Source organism: Vidua macroura, chromosome 9, assembly GCF_024509145.1.
Source record: "Vidua macroura isolate BioBank_ID:100142 chromosome 9, ASM2450914v1, whole genome shotgun sequence".
Classification (NCBI taxonomy): domain Eukaryota; kingdom Metazoa; phylum Chordata; class Aves; order Passeriformes; family Viduidae; genus Vidua; species Vidua macroura.
The window spans coordinates 21,239,680-21,257,206 of record NC_071579.1 but is presented as its reverse complement, the minus strand read 5'-3'; the positions used below and the strand labels follow the sequence as shown (position 1 = coordinate 21,257,206).

The 17,527-nt window shown below is 36.5% G+C and overlaps 1 protein-coding gene across 1 annotated transcript in view; it reads left to right on the top strand.

Annotated features, from left to right (window-relative positions):
- AK5 (adenylate kinase 5) overlaps positions 1–17,527 on the top strand; it is an 83,056-nt gene that overhangs the window by 35,181 nt on the left and 30,348 nt on the right. The window contains exons 7-8 of the mRNA XM_053984855.1: positions 4,508–4,598; positions 10,548–10,624. Coding sequence (XP_053840830.1) covers positions 4,508–4,598; positions 10,548–10,624 — 168 coding nt within the window. The remainder of the gene's footprint in view (positions 1–4,507; positions 4,599–10,547; positions 10,625–17,527) is intronic.

Below are 17,527 nucleotides of genomic sequence, written 5' to 3'. Positions count from 1 at the left end.
CAATCACTTTAAGAACAAAAAAAACCCACAAGCCTGTGTTTTGTAGTAATCTCATTGTTCATGGACTGCTGAGTTAGCAGAAAGGGGTTTGTGAATAGAAAAATAGAAAAAATTACAAAATTAGTGGCTTTGAATTGCACCTATTTTGAGTATATGAGTTTGGGATACAGAAAAGCTACCAGCAGTTACTGCAGAACTGTCAGCACCACTCAGGGCTGGAGAACATTTACCCCCATGCTTGTTTACAAGTAGCACTGACAGCACTAGATCCTTAGATACAAGTGGAACTTGAGAAACTAATGATAGATGTATGAGGACTCTGCAATTATTTATGAATCCTCTTTGGAACTCCTGTGGTAAACAAGAGGCTTATTTTAGATAACCCAGAGTATTTCTTAGGATTGTAATAATGGTGTTAATATCTCCGGTTCAGTTTTGTTCTAAATTTCTGTCTGATAGCAATTTGTGACCTCTGCTAATTGCATAATGTTTTGAAAATCATTGGTGAGCTCTAGTGTAATTTCAGTTGTAGGTTTTTTTGTGTATGTGGTAAACTAGAATAGAAAAATTAAACTGAGATTTTGGAGTATTTGATGGAAAAGAATGAAAATATTAGAAATAGAGGATGGATTAGAGAGAAATATCTCTCCCCTATGTCCTCATCCTGCCATTTTGTGATGTTTTGAAAGTTTTGTTTTGTTTTGTTTAAGTGGCTCACAAAAAATACTTTATAATAGTGTTATATTATTCTATTTATTGTATAATATATTATACTATTTATAGTATTATAATAGTTCCCTGAACTCCCTGTCTGCACATTCCAGCTTCATTTCAGTGCCTCTGCTTATTGGTTTTCTTATACAAGTCTTCAACTAATTTTTCTCACCCCCCATCCCAATGGTTATTATACTACCTTATATATTTTCCCTCACATATTTCTTTGCTGTTTTCCCATGTTGCTGGTGTTTTTCTTTTGATTTTTCTACTCTCTCTAGAAGTAACTGCACAAGTTAATAATTGTAATTATTAAGAGAAGCAAACTCGGCATGAAACAACAGTAATGAAGGGATTTCTGTGTGGGTGTCCAAAAATGGTAAAGCAGCACCCATCCCTCAACAGTGTGTCTCACTTCACCTTTTAGTATTACCAAGGGTAAAATAGAACCAGTTCTTATTTGTTTTCAATCCTTCAGGAGCAAATCCCTGCCTAAATCAGGATGAATAATAACAGTGTGTTCTCGTGGCATTTGTAGCTGCTGAAAATCATTATAACTTGCTCAGTCTTATGAATCTCCTTATTTTACGAGGATTGTCAACTTTTCAACCAAAAATACCAACACTTAAGGGACAGTGGTGCAATCTGGCTTCTAAACTAAAGATCTCATAAAAGTGTGGGAAAACCATGATACAAGAAGCCATGTTCTCTTTTTTTTTTTTTTTTTAATTTAAGAAGAAATTGTTCTTTACTGCAGGTGATAATATATGGGTAATTTTTCCACTTCCTAAAAAACGATTGTGTTTCACTTCTATGGACCTGGTTAATGGATTAGGAAGCCTGAAGTGACATTTCTGGCTATGTAGAGCAATACTGAAGACTGGATTAGATATTTTTTAAAATTTTATTAATATTTTTCTTTTTAGGAATAATCTAAAATTTTCAAATAATGGGGAAACCACTGCAAATTGTGATAAATTAAGCAGTAAAGATAGTGATGTCAGAATAAATTTTGCTGTTTGCTTCCGTTCTGAATTTGTCTCACATGCTCTTCATTCTTGCATCTTATAATTTTGTCTTCTGTATATAATAAGTTCTAAAATTTTTCTTTCCCATGGAAAGGTACAAGAAAAAGATCATTGTTATAGCCTGTCTGGAAGCCCCTCCAATTTATCAGCTGTGGATACTGACACTGCATCGAGCATTCAGCAGCTTTCACCCCTGTGCCAAACACCACAATGTTATGTTTAATTTGGACATGGATTATTTTCTTTTCATTGACATCTATCATATCCTAAAATAGAGGACATTTTCATCTACTGTTGTAAATGTTATTTAAGTACAAGTTTGCTTGTGGTTTTTTTATGCTTTTCCATTTCTAACTTTATTTAAAGTTGCACAAACAAGGATTCCCTGCAAGTCTGCTGCAATCAGATTTCTTACTAGCTCTCCTGTACTCCAGTTTGAAAGGCTAGTGGCATCTCCCTCTATTTTGGGAATGTTTTAGATAAACCACCTGCAAAAACCAGCAGTTTAATTGGAGGTGAAACAGTCCCTAAGGGGCAGTACCAGGCTGAATGACACCCTCAGCCAAAATTCTAATTAACTGCAGCTTCCTTGATGTTTGTCCCCTGACAGATGTGAGGAGAAAATTCTGCACTTTTTTCTTTAACTCAACACATGGTATTACCAAACCTCCATTTATCATCATGGACCAGTGAGATTTGCTATTTTCAATAAATCAGACCATTTTTCTGTGGAGTTCCTTTTGTTGGCTGGGATTTGTTGGGTGCTTATTTAGAAACAATAATCATTTTCTCTCTGCAAGCAGCAACAACCACCTGCATTTCCTAAGGCAATTATTTACAATACAGAAGATCTAGAAAATATTTTCCATCATTTTTATATAACACCATGCCAGTAACAAACTCTGCAATTCAACAACGCTCATGTGAAAATGAGATAAATTTTCCAGAGAATTCATCATTAAGCCAGTCATCATTTACTTAAAAAAATAATAAAACCAAGTACAACCCCCAAATGTACTCTAGGAAGGTTTGTGAAACCTTTCAGAGATTTTGACTGGTTTCCTAAAGAAATGGGGTGTTCTTGTCCACTGAGGTCCTCTCTAATCTTTTCCTGCCCCAACAAAACTGAGACAGCATAGAACAAAAACACCATTAGTGCCTCGTGGAGGGAAATGCCATAAAGGTCAGACCTCAAACCCCTTTGGCCACACAGGGAAGGAACACTTTGCTTCTTCCTGCATCACTGGTAAAGAGTATCTCAATGCAGACAACAATACAGTTCATGTTTAATAAAGTTACACTTCGATAAAACATAAGCCTTGACTATAATTAAACTGAGACATCCATTAAGGTACCCCTAGATGACTCAGTTGCAAAGAGCTATGTATTGAAGCAAATAGGGATTTGTTTTTAGTAAAGAAAGCAACCTATGGATTTAGACAGGTTCTGCTAAAAATACAGGTTTTACTGCTTTTTGTTCTGTGTGACTAGGGTTGTTTGAGCACCGTTTATCTTTCATTCAAGCCTCCACTAATTACCGAAGGATTTAATTTTAAATTATTTCACATTTCAGTGAAGTACAGAACTCACAAGGTTACTTAGTTTCTTTCAAAAATAATTTTACCATGGAAGCTACCTTACCTTCCTGTGGCTCAGGGTATTAAAATTCTCATTTTGTGAGGGGAAAATGGAATCTATGTGCAAGCTGCAAATAATTGGTTTTCTTTGGATGACAATATAAGCTTTCATTACAAAGCCCAGACTTCTCAGAATGCTGAAGCACAGCTGGTGTTCTTTGAATAGGAAAGTTGGTGTTTCAAATTCTTGGAACCTTTAGAACATTTTGAGATTGACCATGTGTTTTTTCATGGTGAACGGGATTATTCAGAAGAATGCTATTAATGAGAAAGCAAGTCTGTCATCTCTTCAAGTGTGGTGTGACCAACACAATAATGATCAGACACAACCTGATTACAATTTACTGGGTTTTATGCATACATATACCCATACCCACAAAGATGATATATGTCTTACCTAGCACACGTTAGGAGCACTCTTTTCCTGTCAACAAGGACATTCCAAAGCTGCTCCTTGTGTATTGATAATAAATTGCCCAAAAGTTTTATTAACAGCTGTTATATTAACAGCTTTATTTAAGACCTATTCTTCCACAAGCCTTGGTTTTGACACAAGTTAAACTGTAGTCCCTCTAATAGGTAAACACAAATTTCTGCTTTTGATTTTTTTTTAAATGCTTTGAGTTATGAAAAACACTAAATGGCAGAAGAATTTCTCAAGATTAGATAAATGTCTTCCCAGACAGATGGTGAGTGCTGCAGGATGAATGTCTGAGTGGTCTTCAGGTCAGACCCTCAAACTCCATTTCTAGAACCAATCAGAAAACTCCATATATTGATATTTATAGTAGGCTCATCTATCTGAATATGTGATGATCTAAATAAATAGAAATTGATAAATACAATAAGGAAAATCAGAAACCCACTGTCAAGCATGTCACTGTAGCAGAACTTCTCCCATGCCATAGTCACCTGGCCATAAAAAGAAACCTGTCAGACTGAGCCTAGAAAAAACTTTACAAAATTAAAGTCAAAATTTAAATTACTCATACCTAAAGCAATGGACTGCACACATTAAAATAGAAGGGTTCCTGTCAGGAAGGCTTGGGGTGAGAAGTCACAGTACATGTTGATGTTCAGACAAGCGGTAAGCAGTGCCTGATTGCCAACTTTTTTTCTTTTTTTTAGTTTGACGCAGACAGAGATGAAGAAGAAGTGTTCTCTGACATAAGTTCAGCAGTTGACAATAAACTGTTTGCAAACAAAGAGACTGCAGCAGGTGAGTTAATCTAAGATTTAAAGAACCATATTTATTGTACTGCATTTGACATTGGGATACCTCTTTCATATTCTTCAACTTGGATGTTAGGTACTGTAGCAGTCTTGACCAACATCAAGCATTTGCACAATCAGGGACAAAAAAAATCTCTTTATATTTGGAAACTTCATATAGCTTATCCAACAACTTGTTTATCTACAAGTTAACCTTGAAATACTGTGGCAAGTCCACTAAGCTATACTATTAATATAAAAATCATATAAGTTTTCAATTTCAGTTGTCAGCTGTTTCAGTTCCAGTGATAACTTTGTGTTCACCAGAAAATCAGTCTTGTGATATTAATGATTATACTTCCTCCCTAATAATTGGTGTGTGAATATAAGTCAAGTGTTTGGGGATTTTATTTATTTGTTTATTTATTATTTTTGCTTACTGAGGCTTGAATATCTTCAAAGTAAAGCCTTTGAGAGACAAAGGACTGCAAAAGAATTGAAGTTAAAAATCAAAGCACTGAAAATCTGTAACATCTGTCAGAAATGTTTTGCTTGAGGACAGCAGAGGAATGTTCCTTGGTAACTTCACTTCTTTTACAATGGCACCCCTGGCTGTTTTTCAAATTAGCTAGCAGGGTTACATATATAGATGATGTCATAAATGTCTTCTGAACCAGCACACAAAAAGAAATTTTGGATAATGTTCTAAATGAGATAAAGATGAAGTACCAAGGTGGGGATGGCGAGGGCAGTGAATGCAAGGGGAGTTGGGATTGGGGAGGATGATGAGAATTATAACAAGTGCATCAGCTAAAAATTTGAGTGATTCACAGGATTCTCGTGGTTACCCTTGAGATAAGAGGCACAAGAATAAAGATGAATTTCTTTCTGTGTTAGGTGGCACACTTATTTCTTTTGTGCTTAGCCTTATTCATAGAGGCAAGAGGTTGATCCCAAACCTAAAATGGCATTCCCACTGTACAACATTGTGTTGCTAACTGCCTCTGGATTCCCTGATTTAAATTCTGGACAAGAGGAAGAGGAAAGAAGTGTCATAAAGGTGCAAGCTCTGACAAACAGCTTGACAAGAGCTAAGCAATTTGCACAAACTGTTTGTGATTCTGGATGAGTTCCAGTCAGTTCCTTGAAAGTCTGATCTATTTAATAAATCCCTCACCAAAATAATTGGATAGCCATGAGCAGATGCCATGCCACAATCACCTAATTAGTGCCTACTTTGAGCACTGATAATAATGAGATTTGAGAGTTCTGTGAGGGTTTCTATGAGATCAGGGGTTTAATTTCTAGAGGTTGCAATTCCAGCATGTCTTGATCTCACTTCTTGTCTTCTAACCTTATTAGTTATATTGCAATATATTGTAGTTCCATGTAGCTAACATAAACATAGTATTTCTAATATTTTCATGCCTCCACATCAATCTAATTCATGTTAAACCTGTAAAATCCAGTTGTAATCAACTTTATAACAATATGTACCAAAAGAAAACAACTAAAATGTTTATAGATGAGAATACAATTTTCTCATTGTTGCCTTCTACAACATATTAAGACCGTTGTCAAGAGCAACAACCTGTCATGAAACTCAACAGCGTAAGGTTGCAATAAAATTTGTATTAGAAGCATCTTACAGAGAAGAAAATTAAAATGTAATCATTCTAATACTAATCAGTGCTTCAACAAATTATTTCTATAATATTCCACTTGAAATTTATCTTCTAAGCATTTGTCTTGCCCAAATGCTTATATGCAACAGGTATTAACTGAGTTATTAGATGGTGCTTCAGAGCACGTTCCATAACATAAAAAGACATTTTTATTTTATTGAGTTTAAACATGTTATTAAGAGAAGCAATATGTTTCACGGGATAGGCTTAGATTGCTTTTATGACAGCTAGTGCTGAACTGTGTCAATACTATCATTGTTAAAATATGAGTATGGGCATATTTGAGCCAATGAACCATATTGAATAGAATTGCTAGCAGGATTCAAAACAGGTAATGTATGTAAGCAAAGATTGGAAATTCATTAGTTGATTTGCTAAACACAAATGGTCCAAGGAGCAGACTTCATTAATTTGCATGATGGGTCATAGCTACCTTGTGATGGAAAGTGAAGTCAAGTGCACATAAATTTAGACAGATCAGTACAGTCTATTTTCATTGTATAAATGAATTTTGTGAAGTATGAAAAAGCAATGCTTGACATTTGCATTCGTGACAACTTAAGGATGAACACATTTTCAGAGAAAGTGCCATGAACCCAGGCTTAAAAGACTGAAATGCTTTATAGGACCAGAGACTTTACAGCCATGATCCCCTGGGCTTTGGGGTGCATCTCTATGGTAGGAATTATACACCTGCCTGTAACAGCCACACTCTCTCAGCTTTCCATGATCAATATTGTGCAATCCACCTTAGGAGCAAAAAGCATTATGTAGAATACAGCATAAAACATAAAATACAGCCTCATGGTGAAGGAAGTGACTGAGCACAGCCGTGCACCCCTCTGGTGCAGGGGTGTCACTGTCCCTGACTGTCAGACTTGGCAGGGGTAGCACCTCTCAGTACATCTGTGTACAACTGCAGCCACCTTTAATTAACCTTGTTGCTCTGTGCTGTGTCACTGGATCCTCTTGGATTCCTCACAAGATAAATTTTTATGAAAGATGCCTTCAGTGGCAAGATACAAAACATGGCAAAAAAAAAAAAGGATTGCATTCTAGCTCTCTGTTTTTTTGTATTTCAGCCTGCTCCTCCCCAGAGACCTGATGACTCAGTTAATGGGGATTGAATAAAAACTTTCAACTGCTTTATTTTTTAATTGTGTAGTACTGCACCTAATAAAATCCTCTCTTTTTTCCTCTAAGGAAAACGCAGGGCACATGAAAGTGACCAGGTCTCCCTTGCCTTAACCTTATTCATGCAATCAAGGAAACATATTTTAAGCCCTAAGGGTACCTTTTCAGATCAGGTGCTAGCAAGTTATTTCTCCATGGCAGTAGAACTTTCATGGGCTTTCTTAAATTTTTAACTTGAGTTTCCCCTTTTGCAATTGATAAAGTTACTCAGATCACTTCCTAAAGGTTCATATAAGCACAGGAAGGCTCCAAGTTAACCAAGAGCTTATTTGAGCCAAGAGATTATTTGGTGGAATGGGACACCCTTTTGAGGGAATTAAGACAAATCAGACTGTTAGCCTTTCCTCCTAATAGACAAGTATGAATTGTTTTTATAGCCTAGTTCTCACGGCACCAACTTAGCAAAAGAAAAACAATGCAACTTACTCATAAAAGGCCATAAAACTTATTTATGATCGACTGTTTTGTTGTCAGACATGAGATGTGCAGTGTGCAGTCTCATTGAAAGTAGCAGGGCATGTTTGCTTCCAAACACTTTAACCGGTCCTCCTCCTTTCCTTAAGACAGCATTGTGCATTTCACCTTTGATAGATAAACATTGCCACAGGTTTTATGTAAAATGTTGCTGATTTAAACTTGCCTTTAGAAAACCTGAGCCAAGTTTTGAATTACGCACTTTCCAAGGCTCTCCTTTTTGGCCTTAGCCTTGTCTGGAGCTCTGCCTAGAGCAGGATTCCCAACTACCAGTACCTTGCCAAGGGGCTCCCTGGTGTGCCTCTGCTGCCTGCCTACAAGCCATAGTTAATGAGCTCATTGTTCTCCCCTGCAAGACCTGTTTTAGGAAGATTTAGTCCAACCTTAGCAAAATATGCTCCCTCCAACAACAAACTGAGCTGGAGCATAGCAAACTACTCATGCTGCACCAGGGATATCGCAAGAACTCTGATATGTCCCTTAATTACTTTATCTTGTCTTGGGAGTAGCCATTTGCTTCAATTCATTTCTCATGGGTTTGTCTTTAGGCAATTTGAGAAGGGTAAAGAAGTCTGAGCACTGTTCAGTGATAGATGGTTATGGGGTTTGTTAGTTTTCATTAAACCATGAAAGAAAAGACTGATTTTCAATTTTTCTTGAATATACCCTAGGAAGAAGCGATGCTTTTCCAAGGACACTGGTATTCTCGTTCAAGGAAAAAAGAAAAGGCTTTAAGATGCTTGACCATATTAAAATTGTACAACCATTATGGCTTTTATCACTTAAGATACATTATGCATGAGTATTCATTTTCAGCCTGACCTTTACATTTAAGTTTGCAGCACTATATTTCATACTAATGTTTCTAGCTAAGAATATGTACTGCTCTTGGTAGTTAAGTGACAGTTAATCAAGTGCCTTTAATAAAGTGCCAACAAGTGCCTTTAGAAGTGATTGATGTGTCAGAGTAGGCCAGTGCCAGTGACAACTGAGACTTAGTTAAATTATATTATCAACAATGACATGGTATTAAGAGTGAAATGTCAGCTGTGTAAGATAAATCAAAAAATTAAGATTGTTTCAGCAGCTGGAAATCTATTTCCTTGCATATATTTTTGAGAGAAAGGTATTTTCAAAAGACCATAAAGTGTACATACCAGAGAACATGCTGCATGTATACATGTGACACTGCCATACTAGGAATAAAATTCCTTTCTGTAATTTTTTAATAGCAATCTGAAAAACTATACATGAGCATTGGGGGTGGGGGCAGGGGAGTGAGGAACCAAAACAAAAACACTGTCAGATGGTAGATGCAGGTCTTTCCCTGGTATCTCTTATGTATTCCAGAAAGTTAAATTGAAGATTAATTTGGCAGTAATTGTGATAAGGATTGCGAACTAAGACACCATGGAATCATCATTTGTACCATGCAGTTACAGTTTTTGGTCATCATGACATCCAGCTCCTCTCCTCTGTTTGCTCTGTCAGGGATATTTACTTCACCACCCACATAGATTATTACTATGCAAACTTCTAAAGCAAACAAACCCAGATAATATATAAATGCATCTGGCACAAATTAAACTGCAAAATCTGTTATTGATAGTGCTTGTTACAGCAAGCCACCCATACAAACAACTCTAATGGTGAGAAAACAACTCCAGTTCAGCAATAGGCTTTAAACTATGTACCCTCAGTGCCAGTGCTTGCAGGAACATCATACCAGGCAGAGACACCTGTAACTCAGGAAGGAGGGGGTTATTTTCTTCATTAGTGATCTTGTTTCACTGAGGACATGAGGAGACAAAACAAAACACGGCTTATACTTCCCCTGGTGTTACCTGTTGCTCCCCTCATGAAGTGAGTGGTTGGACTCATCTGTGGCCAGCTGGTTATAAGTTTTAGGTTTTTGTGTATCATTACAATATTTTTGTTATTCTCATTTTACTAATGCTGTGAAAGTGATTTCTGTAGTCTCATGCCTACTGACATTTTAAGGTGTTTAGAACATGTGCAGTATTTGGTTTAGGGTTGCACCATCTGGAGGACCCAGGAGACCATTTCCTTCTTTATTGCCCAGGATTGAGATCATCTGAATTGGGTGACAGTGCCAGAATATGATGACCGTGTTATAGCTTTCATATGCTTATATAGAAACATTATTGGTGGTTTATCTTCCCACTGTGGTTTAGCAATGACTCCTCCCCTACACGAGTTCTTGAAATATCAAGCTCAGTTTCTGTTGTCCTGCACCTTCAGCAGTTCAGCTGAAGCTAAACTGTAAAGCTCAGACAGGTCAAGGCTTCTCAACACATGAATTTTGTCATCCCAAGTGCAAGAGACTGTATTCTTCCTGGTGCTGCCACAGGAAGGTGACAAGGAGAAGGGCAGAGCCTCACAGTCTCCTTGGGAAAGGGTAGAAGAGGATGGAAATGGAGACGATTGCTTTCACCTGGGCACTCCAGCAAACCTGAATGGTTGGTTCCTTGGATCACAGTTTTTGCACAGATATAGACAACTGGAAATATTATAGTGTTCCACCACATGAAGTGAAAAGTTTTCAATCAATTTCTGAATTCTAATTTTCTTTCCTATTTTAGGGCCAAATGAACTTGATTGCAGTCTGATTATGGATTCTGGAGATGCTGTTTATACAGAATTTGACTTTGAAGACCAGGTAATTTTCTATATATATGGCTTCACTCCAGACAGTTTTCCACTTTATGTACATACTGTGCTATAAAATTTACCTAAACAATGTGATGGCACTTTAAGGACAGGGCAAATGGGTTCTTAAGTGCAACATAAGTAAATTCATGATACACAGATGTTGCTTTCTGGTTAGGAAAAATGAATAAATATTATTGTAGTATTAAGAGCCTGTATCTTCCATTACTGTGCATTGCTGAGTTTCCTCCATAAATTTAAAAATGTTGGCAAATGTGACAAATAGAATTGCTAAAATGCACTATAAGTCTGTTGTATATTTAAGAAGAAGTAAAACTTTTCAAAAGCGCAGTATGATATTATAAGAAGTGTGAAATAAAACTACAGCCAAATCAATCATTCTCCCTATGAAAAAATGTTTTTAAGAATAAAAAACAACAAAGCCTTACAGTATAGTGAAACCAGCCTTTCTACTGATCCAGTTCAATCCACATCTGAAAATTAAATGCTTATAAGAGCTTTCCTTGTATATAGGAAGAATGCCAGAGAGAGGAAGGAAAAAAAGGTTTTATATATCTTCCCCCTATAATTTTCACATCCACACTGGTAAGGTTATATCTGGAATACTGTTCAGTTCTGGATTTAGTAATACATCATATGGAGATACTTTAAAAAATCCAGCAAAGGACCACTAAGATAATTAAGGGATTGGGCCATCTCTCTTACAAGGAAAGGCTGAGAGACTTGAGTGTTCAGTCTGGAAAAGAGAAGGCTCAGGGGCACCTCATCAGAGTGCACAGAAGTCTGAAGGGAGGATGCAGAGAAAATGGATCCAGGCATTTTTTGGTGCCTAGTGACTGGACAAGAGGCAGTGGGCACAAACTGAAACATGGCAGGTTCCAGAGATTTGGGTGCTGCACTGAGGATAAGGGTTGTGTGCTTGTTACTGTGCTGTGGATAAGCATTAAAAGAATTACTTAGAATCAAAGAAAAAAAAAAAAAAAGCCATCTGTCTATCACACCACCATACTTAAGGGTGGTGGTTTTGTATGTTTTGCTTCCTGTCTTCCACTTTTGCATGACTCTGCTTGTATTTTTTTCATGAGTACCACAAACATCTCTCTAGATTTGTAAGCAGCTTGGCACAGAATGTTAATTTGTGTTTCTGTTGTCATTCAACAAAATGCAGTTGCAAATGTTCTCACCTCTTTTCTCATTACTTGCAAAAGATATCTTTTCTTTTGACATTTTAAAGCTAGTGACAAAATGAGGGCCACCAAAACTGAATTTTCATTATGATTGGATCATTCATTGGTTTTCTTTAACAATGCAACAATTTATCCTCACCTGCAAAATGTTAAATGTTCTAGCTCCATTCATTTATTTTGATTTTTAGATCCCTTTACCGTTCTTTTTGGCTCAGTTATTTCAGCTTGGCTGTTTTTCAAGAAGGCAGCTTGCCTCTGTCTTCACATCCCCTTTAAATCCCATTCTTTCATAAACTCTCCTTAAAACATTCTCTGCCCAGGAAACTTCTAAATTTCCCATTATCTTTGTCTGTACTATACTTTATTATTTAGGCCTATAAAGCAGAATCTATATTTATATTTGGCTATTTTGATGTTAAATTTTGCATTTTAATGACATTTAAAATAGGTTCTTTTGGAAGAGTACATACACTAAAGAAATTATAGTCTTGGTTCATAATATTTACATAATAACCACAAGTTTTATAGTTACAAAATAAAATAAAATGAACAGAAACATGAAAATTATACTGATATTGTAATAATTTCAAACTATATAGTTCATTGATAATACATTACACCATCCATAAAAGCACTGCAGTTTTGAATGCATGTGATTCTCACATGAGATTGAACAAGGCTATGATGGGACCTTCTTGTCTTTGTCAATGGCAAATATTTCTTCTGCCAGATGTGGCAGTTAACTTTTCTCATTATTTTGCTAAACTAACACATCACCAGTCTGGCAAGAGTGCAATACTGTTAACAAACACAGAAGGAGAAATGAAGCTAAAACAGTGATAAAACCCCATCAGTCAAGGACAGCTATATAAATATGAAGTGGCTGACACCAACTCACTTCAACTGCAAGTTGGCATTTGATACTTTTTTGCAACATTTAAAAAAAATATTTATATTACTAATAAATAAATGCACACACAGTTTATATGAGATGCCTTGTACAAATATAAAGTTAATATAAAGGAGAAAGCAATTGCAACTAATTTGAAATTATGGAAGCAAGTGTTATATACAGAAGCAAAAAAGGGAGTGGAGATTACCATGAAGTCATAATACCACCTAACTGCCTGGTCTGAAAAACAAAATGATGAATTACTCTCAGGAAGGAAAGATCAATAACTAAATTCAGGAGTGAGGAACTGCTCATATTCAAAACTTGAGCTCATTTTGACTGTGGCAGTGATTTAATACTCCAGTGATTTACCACATGCTGTTTACGAATTGTGTGAAGCATCAACAACCTTTACTCAGAGAATCTCAAGTGGAAAAAGAATGTGTGTCTGGATACAAATGTGTCATGCAGTGATGTTATTGCATAGGAAATCTGTCATGAGAACATGGGGGATAAGGAGGCTGGTTTCCAAGCAACCTTACACAGCTGAGCTGCTAAAAATGGCTGAATTTTAGGGGAGCATCTCGGTAGTCATTGAACAAGAGGAGTTGGGGGTCACACAGAAGACAAAGCCACAGCTGGCAATGGACTTACACAGATACTTTTGCATTTTCTCATTCTTGGAATGAGCCAGGAAAATCTCCAGTGTAAACTAAGCCAGAAAAGCATCTGAGTTCCTCAGATGTACATTACTTCTTCCAGAATAATGTCTCCTACTGGTAGGCAGGAGCAAGGTGTGGTTCCAGCCACTGATGGAGTCCTTTGCTCATGTAGTGAGCCAAGTGCTCCCAGAAACACCTGACACCTTTTGCTAAAACAGTGCAAAGCAACACTAGTTGCAAATTAAGATCTGGCTTTTCTGGAAGAGTATGCTAGGGAAATTGAATTAAAAACAACTCAGAGAAAGCTTGAGCTTTGAATTGTACATTTTATAAATGATCATTCAATTAAATTTATGTAACTAAATTAAAAGTAAGATGATTGTTTTCTACTGGCTATGCATGAATACTTCAAGAACTAGAACACTTGAAATCACTAAGTCCCTACAGCACTGAAAGGCAGGAGGGAAAGACCCATTTTTTAAAAAAAAACATTAAAAATCCCAGTCTTTTCTCTAAATCATTAATAACTATTTTTCTGGTTTTGTCTCAGATCTGTGAAATCCTGTATTATAAAAGGAATAATATATTTCTTTAGAATTACTTAGAAATAATTTTTTCTGAAAAATAAAAATAAATAAATAAATGAAGTAGATAGTACCTCTCATTGAAAATGCCTTATGGAAGAAGCAGCTAAGGTTTCATGTCTTAGCAATCTCTACAGCCTTTTCTGGAATAATGATTACACTACTCATGACTTGATTGGATAACATAAAAACAAAGTAATGTGGTTAATTTCAGGTTTTTTAACCCATATTAAGGCTTCAGGAATATATTTTGGGCCAGGCATTTCTGAGTGCTACAACTTTAAAGAGTATTCTCAATTTGTAGAACTTGCTGTCATGACTAGTGTCTGGTTTAATAAGGATTTTTCTTTGCTGCTGGAATACTCTCGAGTGTGATAAAGGTTTTTAATGCTGTGTTCATTTATACTTGTCATTCAATTTCCCAGAAATTGTCATTCAACTTTGCCAGAGAGACTATCAGTATAATGCCCACTTGTTTCTAGAGATCAGAAAGTTTTTATTTTTAACAATTGGATTTTTAATTAGAAACCTACCATTTGGCTTATTTCAAGTGCATTCAGGCCAAAAGGGAGTACTGAAGAATTGGCATCAGTGAATCCTATCAAAGAGTTCCAGAAGAAAAGAGCATCCAATTATTTTCTCATGAAAACAAGCCTTTCAGGAGAACCTTAACCAGCCTGAGTAATATTTAAAGTAATTAAAGAAAAAATTAAAACACACTGTCAGGCAACTGGAGAATGGATACACTCCTGTACAAGTGCTTACAGAACTTTAGAATTTGGGAAATGTGAAAATCAGTTCAACTTCAAGTAAAATCCTCAAAAATGTGTTTAGCCTCTAGTAATATTTGGAACAGGAGGTCACAAATTTCATAGAATGGTTTGGATTGGAAGGGATGTTAAAGATCATTTAGTTCCAGCTTCCCTGCCATGGGCAGGAACACCTTCCACTGAGACTGACTCAGAGACTGGCCTTGAATGCTTCCAGAGATGAGACATCCACAGTTTCTGTGGACAACCTGTCCCAGGACCTCACCACCCTCACATCTACCAAACATTTTTGTGCCTTTCAGAGAGTTACCAGTTCATAATTGAGAGATTTCCATGGCCTTGCAGTGTCATACTGCATTTACTGATGCAATTAGATAAATGCAATAGTATGTGCAAAGAAGAGATTGCCTTTTTTTTTTTTTGCCCCCTCCCCTAAATGTATCAAAGACATAGGAAAGGAAGATTAAAAAAAAAAAAAAAGAAAAAAAAAAAGGTTTTCTGTTCAGCAATGACAAGCAATCAACTCAATGAAAAAAATTGAATAACCCAATCTTTGCTGCAAGTTCAGAATGTTTTATAAATAGAAATGTGACAGCTCACTTGAAAAATTCACAAGTAAAACCAAAATCAAGTGGAGGAAAAAAGCCCTGAAAGGCACTTACTCATTCTAACAAGAGGAAACAGGCTCTCAATTAGAAGTTTTTGCCATGCAGTTACAATTCATTTTACAGCTTGGTGTAGTTTCCTGTCCAAAGCACTGAGGAATCCAGCCTTTAGGAGAGCAGGAGGAAAGCTTTTAGTGAACTGATGCAAAACAGACTCCATTGCTACCAAGACTATAACAATATTTCCAGCCTGACTGATTAGCATAGCTTGAAACTTAAATATTCAAGAGACATAATGAAAAGTTCCTGAGAGTCTTTTCAATGCAGAGGCAGAACACAAATATTAATAAAACTGATGGGCATGAGCAAAGTGAAAGCCTCATTTAACTAAAGCTCTGTGGATTAAACCAAAGACCTCCATTTTAAACCATTTTCCTCCATTTGCTGTGTTTCCTATCAGCTGTCACTTTGCTTTGACTCCCTTTTCCCTACTCTGACGATTCAGTCCAAGTAATTTATTTAACCCTTTGGACACATACTTTGGGGTTAGCATTACAATACTACAGAGAGCAAACTGCATGCCTTCATTAGCAGGAGAAATTTTCAATCAGACTTCTAAAGGTAACTTTTAAAATCAGATAAACATTAATTAAATTCTTCAAGGAGTCAGATTAGAATGTCATATATTAATCATGTGCTTTCTTTTTACTTAAGAACATAAGGAACTTCTGGTGTAAAAGCAGTTTTATTCATACATGCTGTGCAGCATTAAACATTACAGGTCTTAGTAAAATGACCAAGAGTATCCAGAAGCCATTTGAGCTTTTAATGCTGAACATTTCTGCAGTGTCCATTTCTCTTTTGCTGATAGAAAGTTGTATTAATTTGAATTACAGATTCTGGTTATACAGGGAAACTGATTAAAACAGGAGTAAGGGATAGAAAAGAAAATGAGAGGATACTCAGAGAATGGTTGTAAAACTCTGTTCTCTCAACACTTGTTTTTATTAAAGGTGGAGTCCAATCTTGTTTAAGGATATCTGCAAAAAGGCAAAATGAATAAGCATCCAAAGACATGAAAGAGCTGGAAAGGCAGGCCTAACTACAGAGAAAAGATGTTTAATAGAAATGTACTGAAGTCAGTGAACAATCTGTTCAGTTCACGTTGCCATGGAAACTATCCTATTAAATGCTTTAAAAAAAAAACAGTTCTAGAAACAAAGTACTACAGTTTGCCTTACAAAATGTTTCCTGAATAAGCTCAAACCATGTGTATTTTGGTGCTTCAAAACAATTTTGTAAACGCAAAGAATTTTTTTCTCTTTCAAAATCACCATTGTACACTGTAATAAAGGCATGTGTTGGAAAGTCTCCTGCTTTATTTTCCCCCATGCAAACCATGGCAAAATGGGCAAAAAATAACCTAAGAGTCAACCTGCACTTTTTTCTGGGAAATGCCAGAAGCAGTTGTTTGCTTCTTCTTTCACAGATGTTATTTGAACTTACTTTCTGGTGATACTAGTATTAGGGGACATTAAACTGCCAAGGTTAGTAGAAGTCTTTGCATTCCAATTCTTTCCTAATTTTGAACCCAAAGTTGCTGACTGCAGCTCTGATGGGCAGTACGGAGCACAAGGATTCCGTTAAAATGATGGTGAGCTCAAGTGAGTTACTGGAGATTTAAACAGCAGTGACAACATTATTCTTCAATTTATGCTGCATTTATGCCTCACTGAATAATTCTGCAGTAAATTATGACGTCCTTCTCTGTGGCTTGTGGAAGTGTCTGTAGTAAAAGCATTACAATTTACAGTACCTCCCCATCATTGCTGTAGGCAGTAGCAGTAGGATACTGCACCTTCTTTCCTCATGCCAGCTTGCCCTTCCCCTGGCAGAGTGAGGCTTTATGCCTTCATGAACAAAATATAACTTCACAGCTAAATTTATGAGCTCTACCTTTACAGTCCAGAGAACTTGCATAATTCTTGGGGAATATCAGTTATCCCACACAGCTGATGCAAATAGGATCCACAGCAGAACTTTTCCTCTTCTAACAAAAGTTGATAGAGAAATGTGAAGGTGTATTTTAAGCCTGCTCTGCCTCCTAGATTTAGAGGCCTTACTCAGGGCTGTGGATTGGTTCTGTTCAATAGCCCAACATCCCTAAAGACAGCTACCAAACCCTTTCTTGA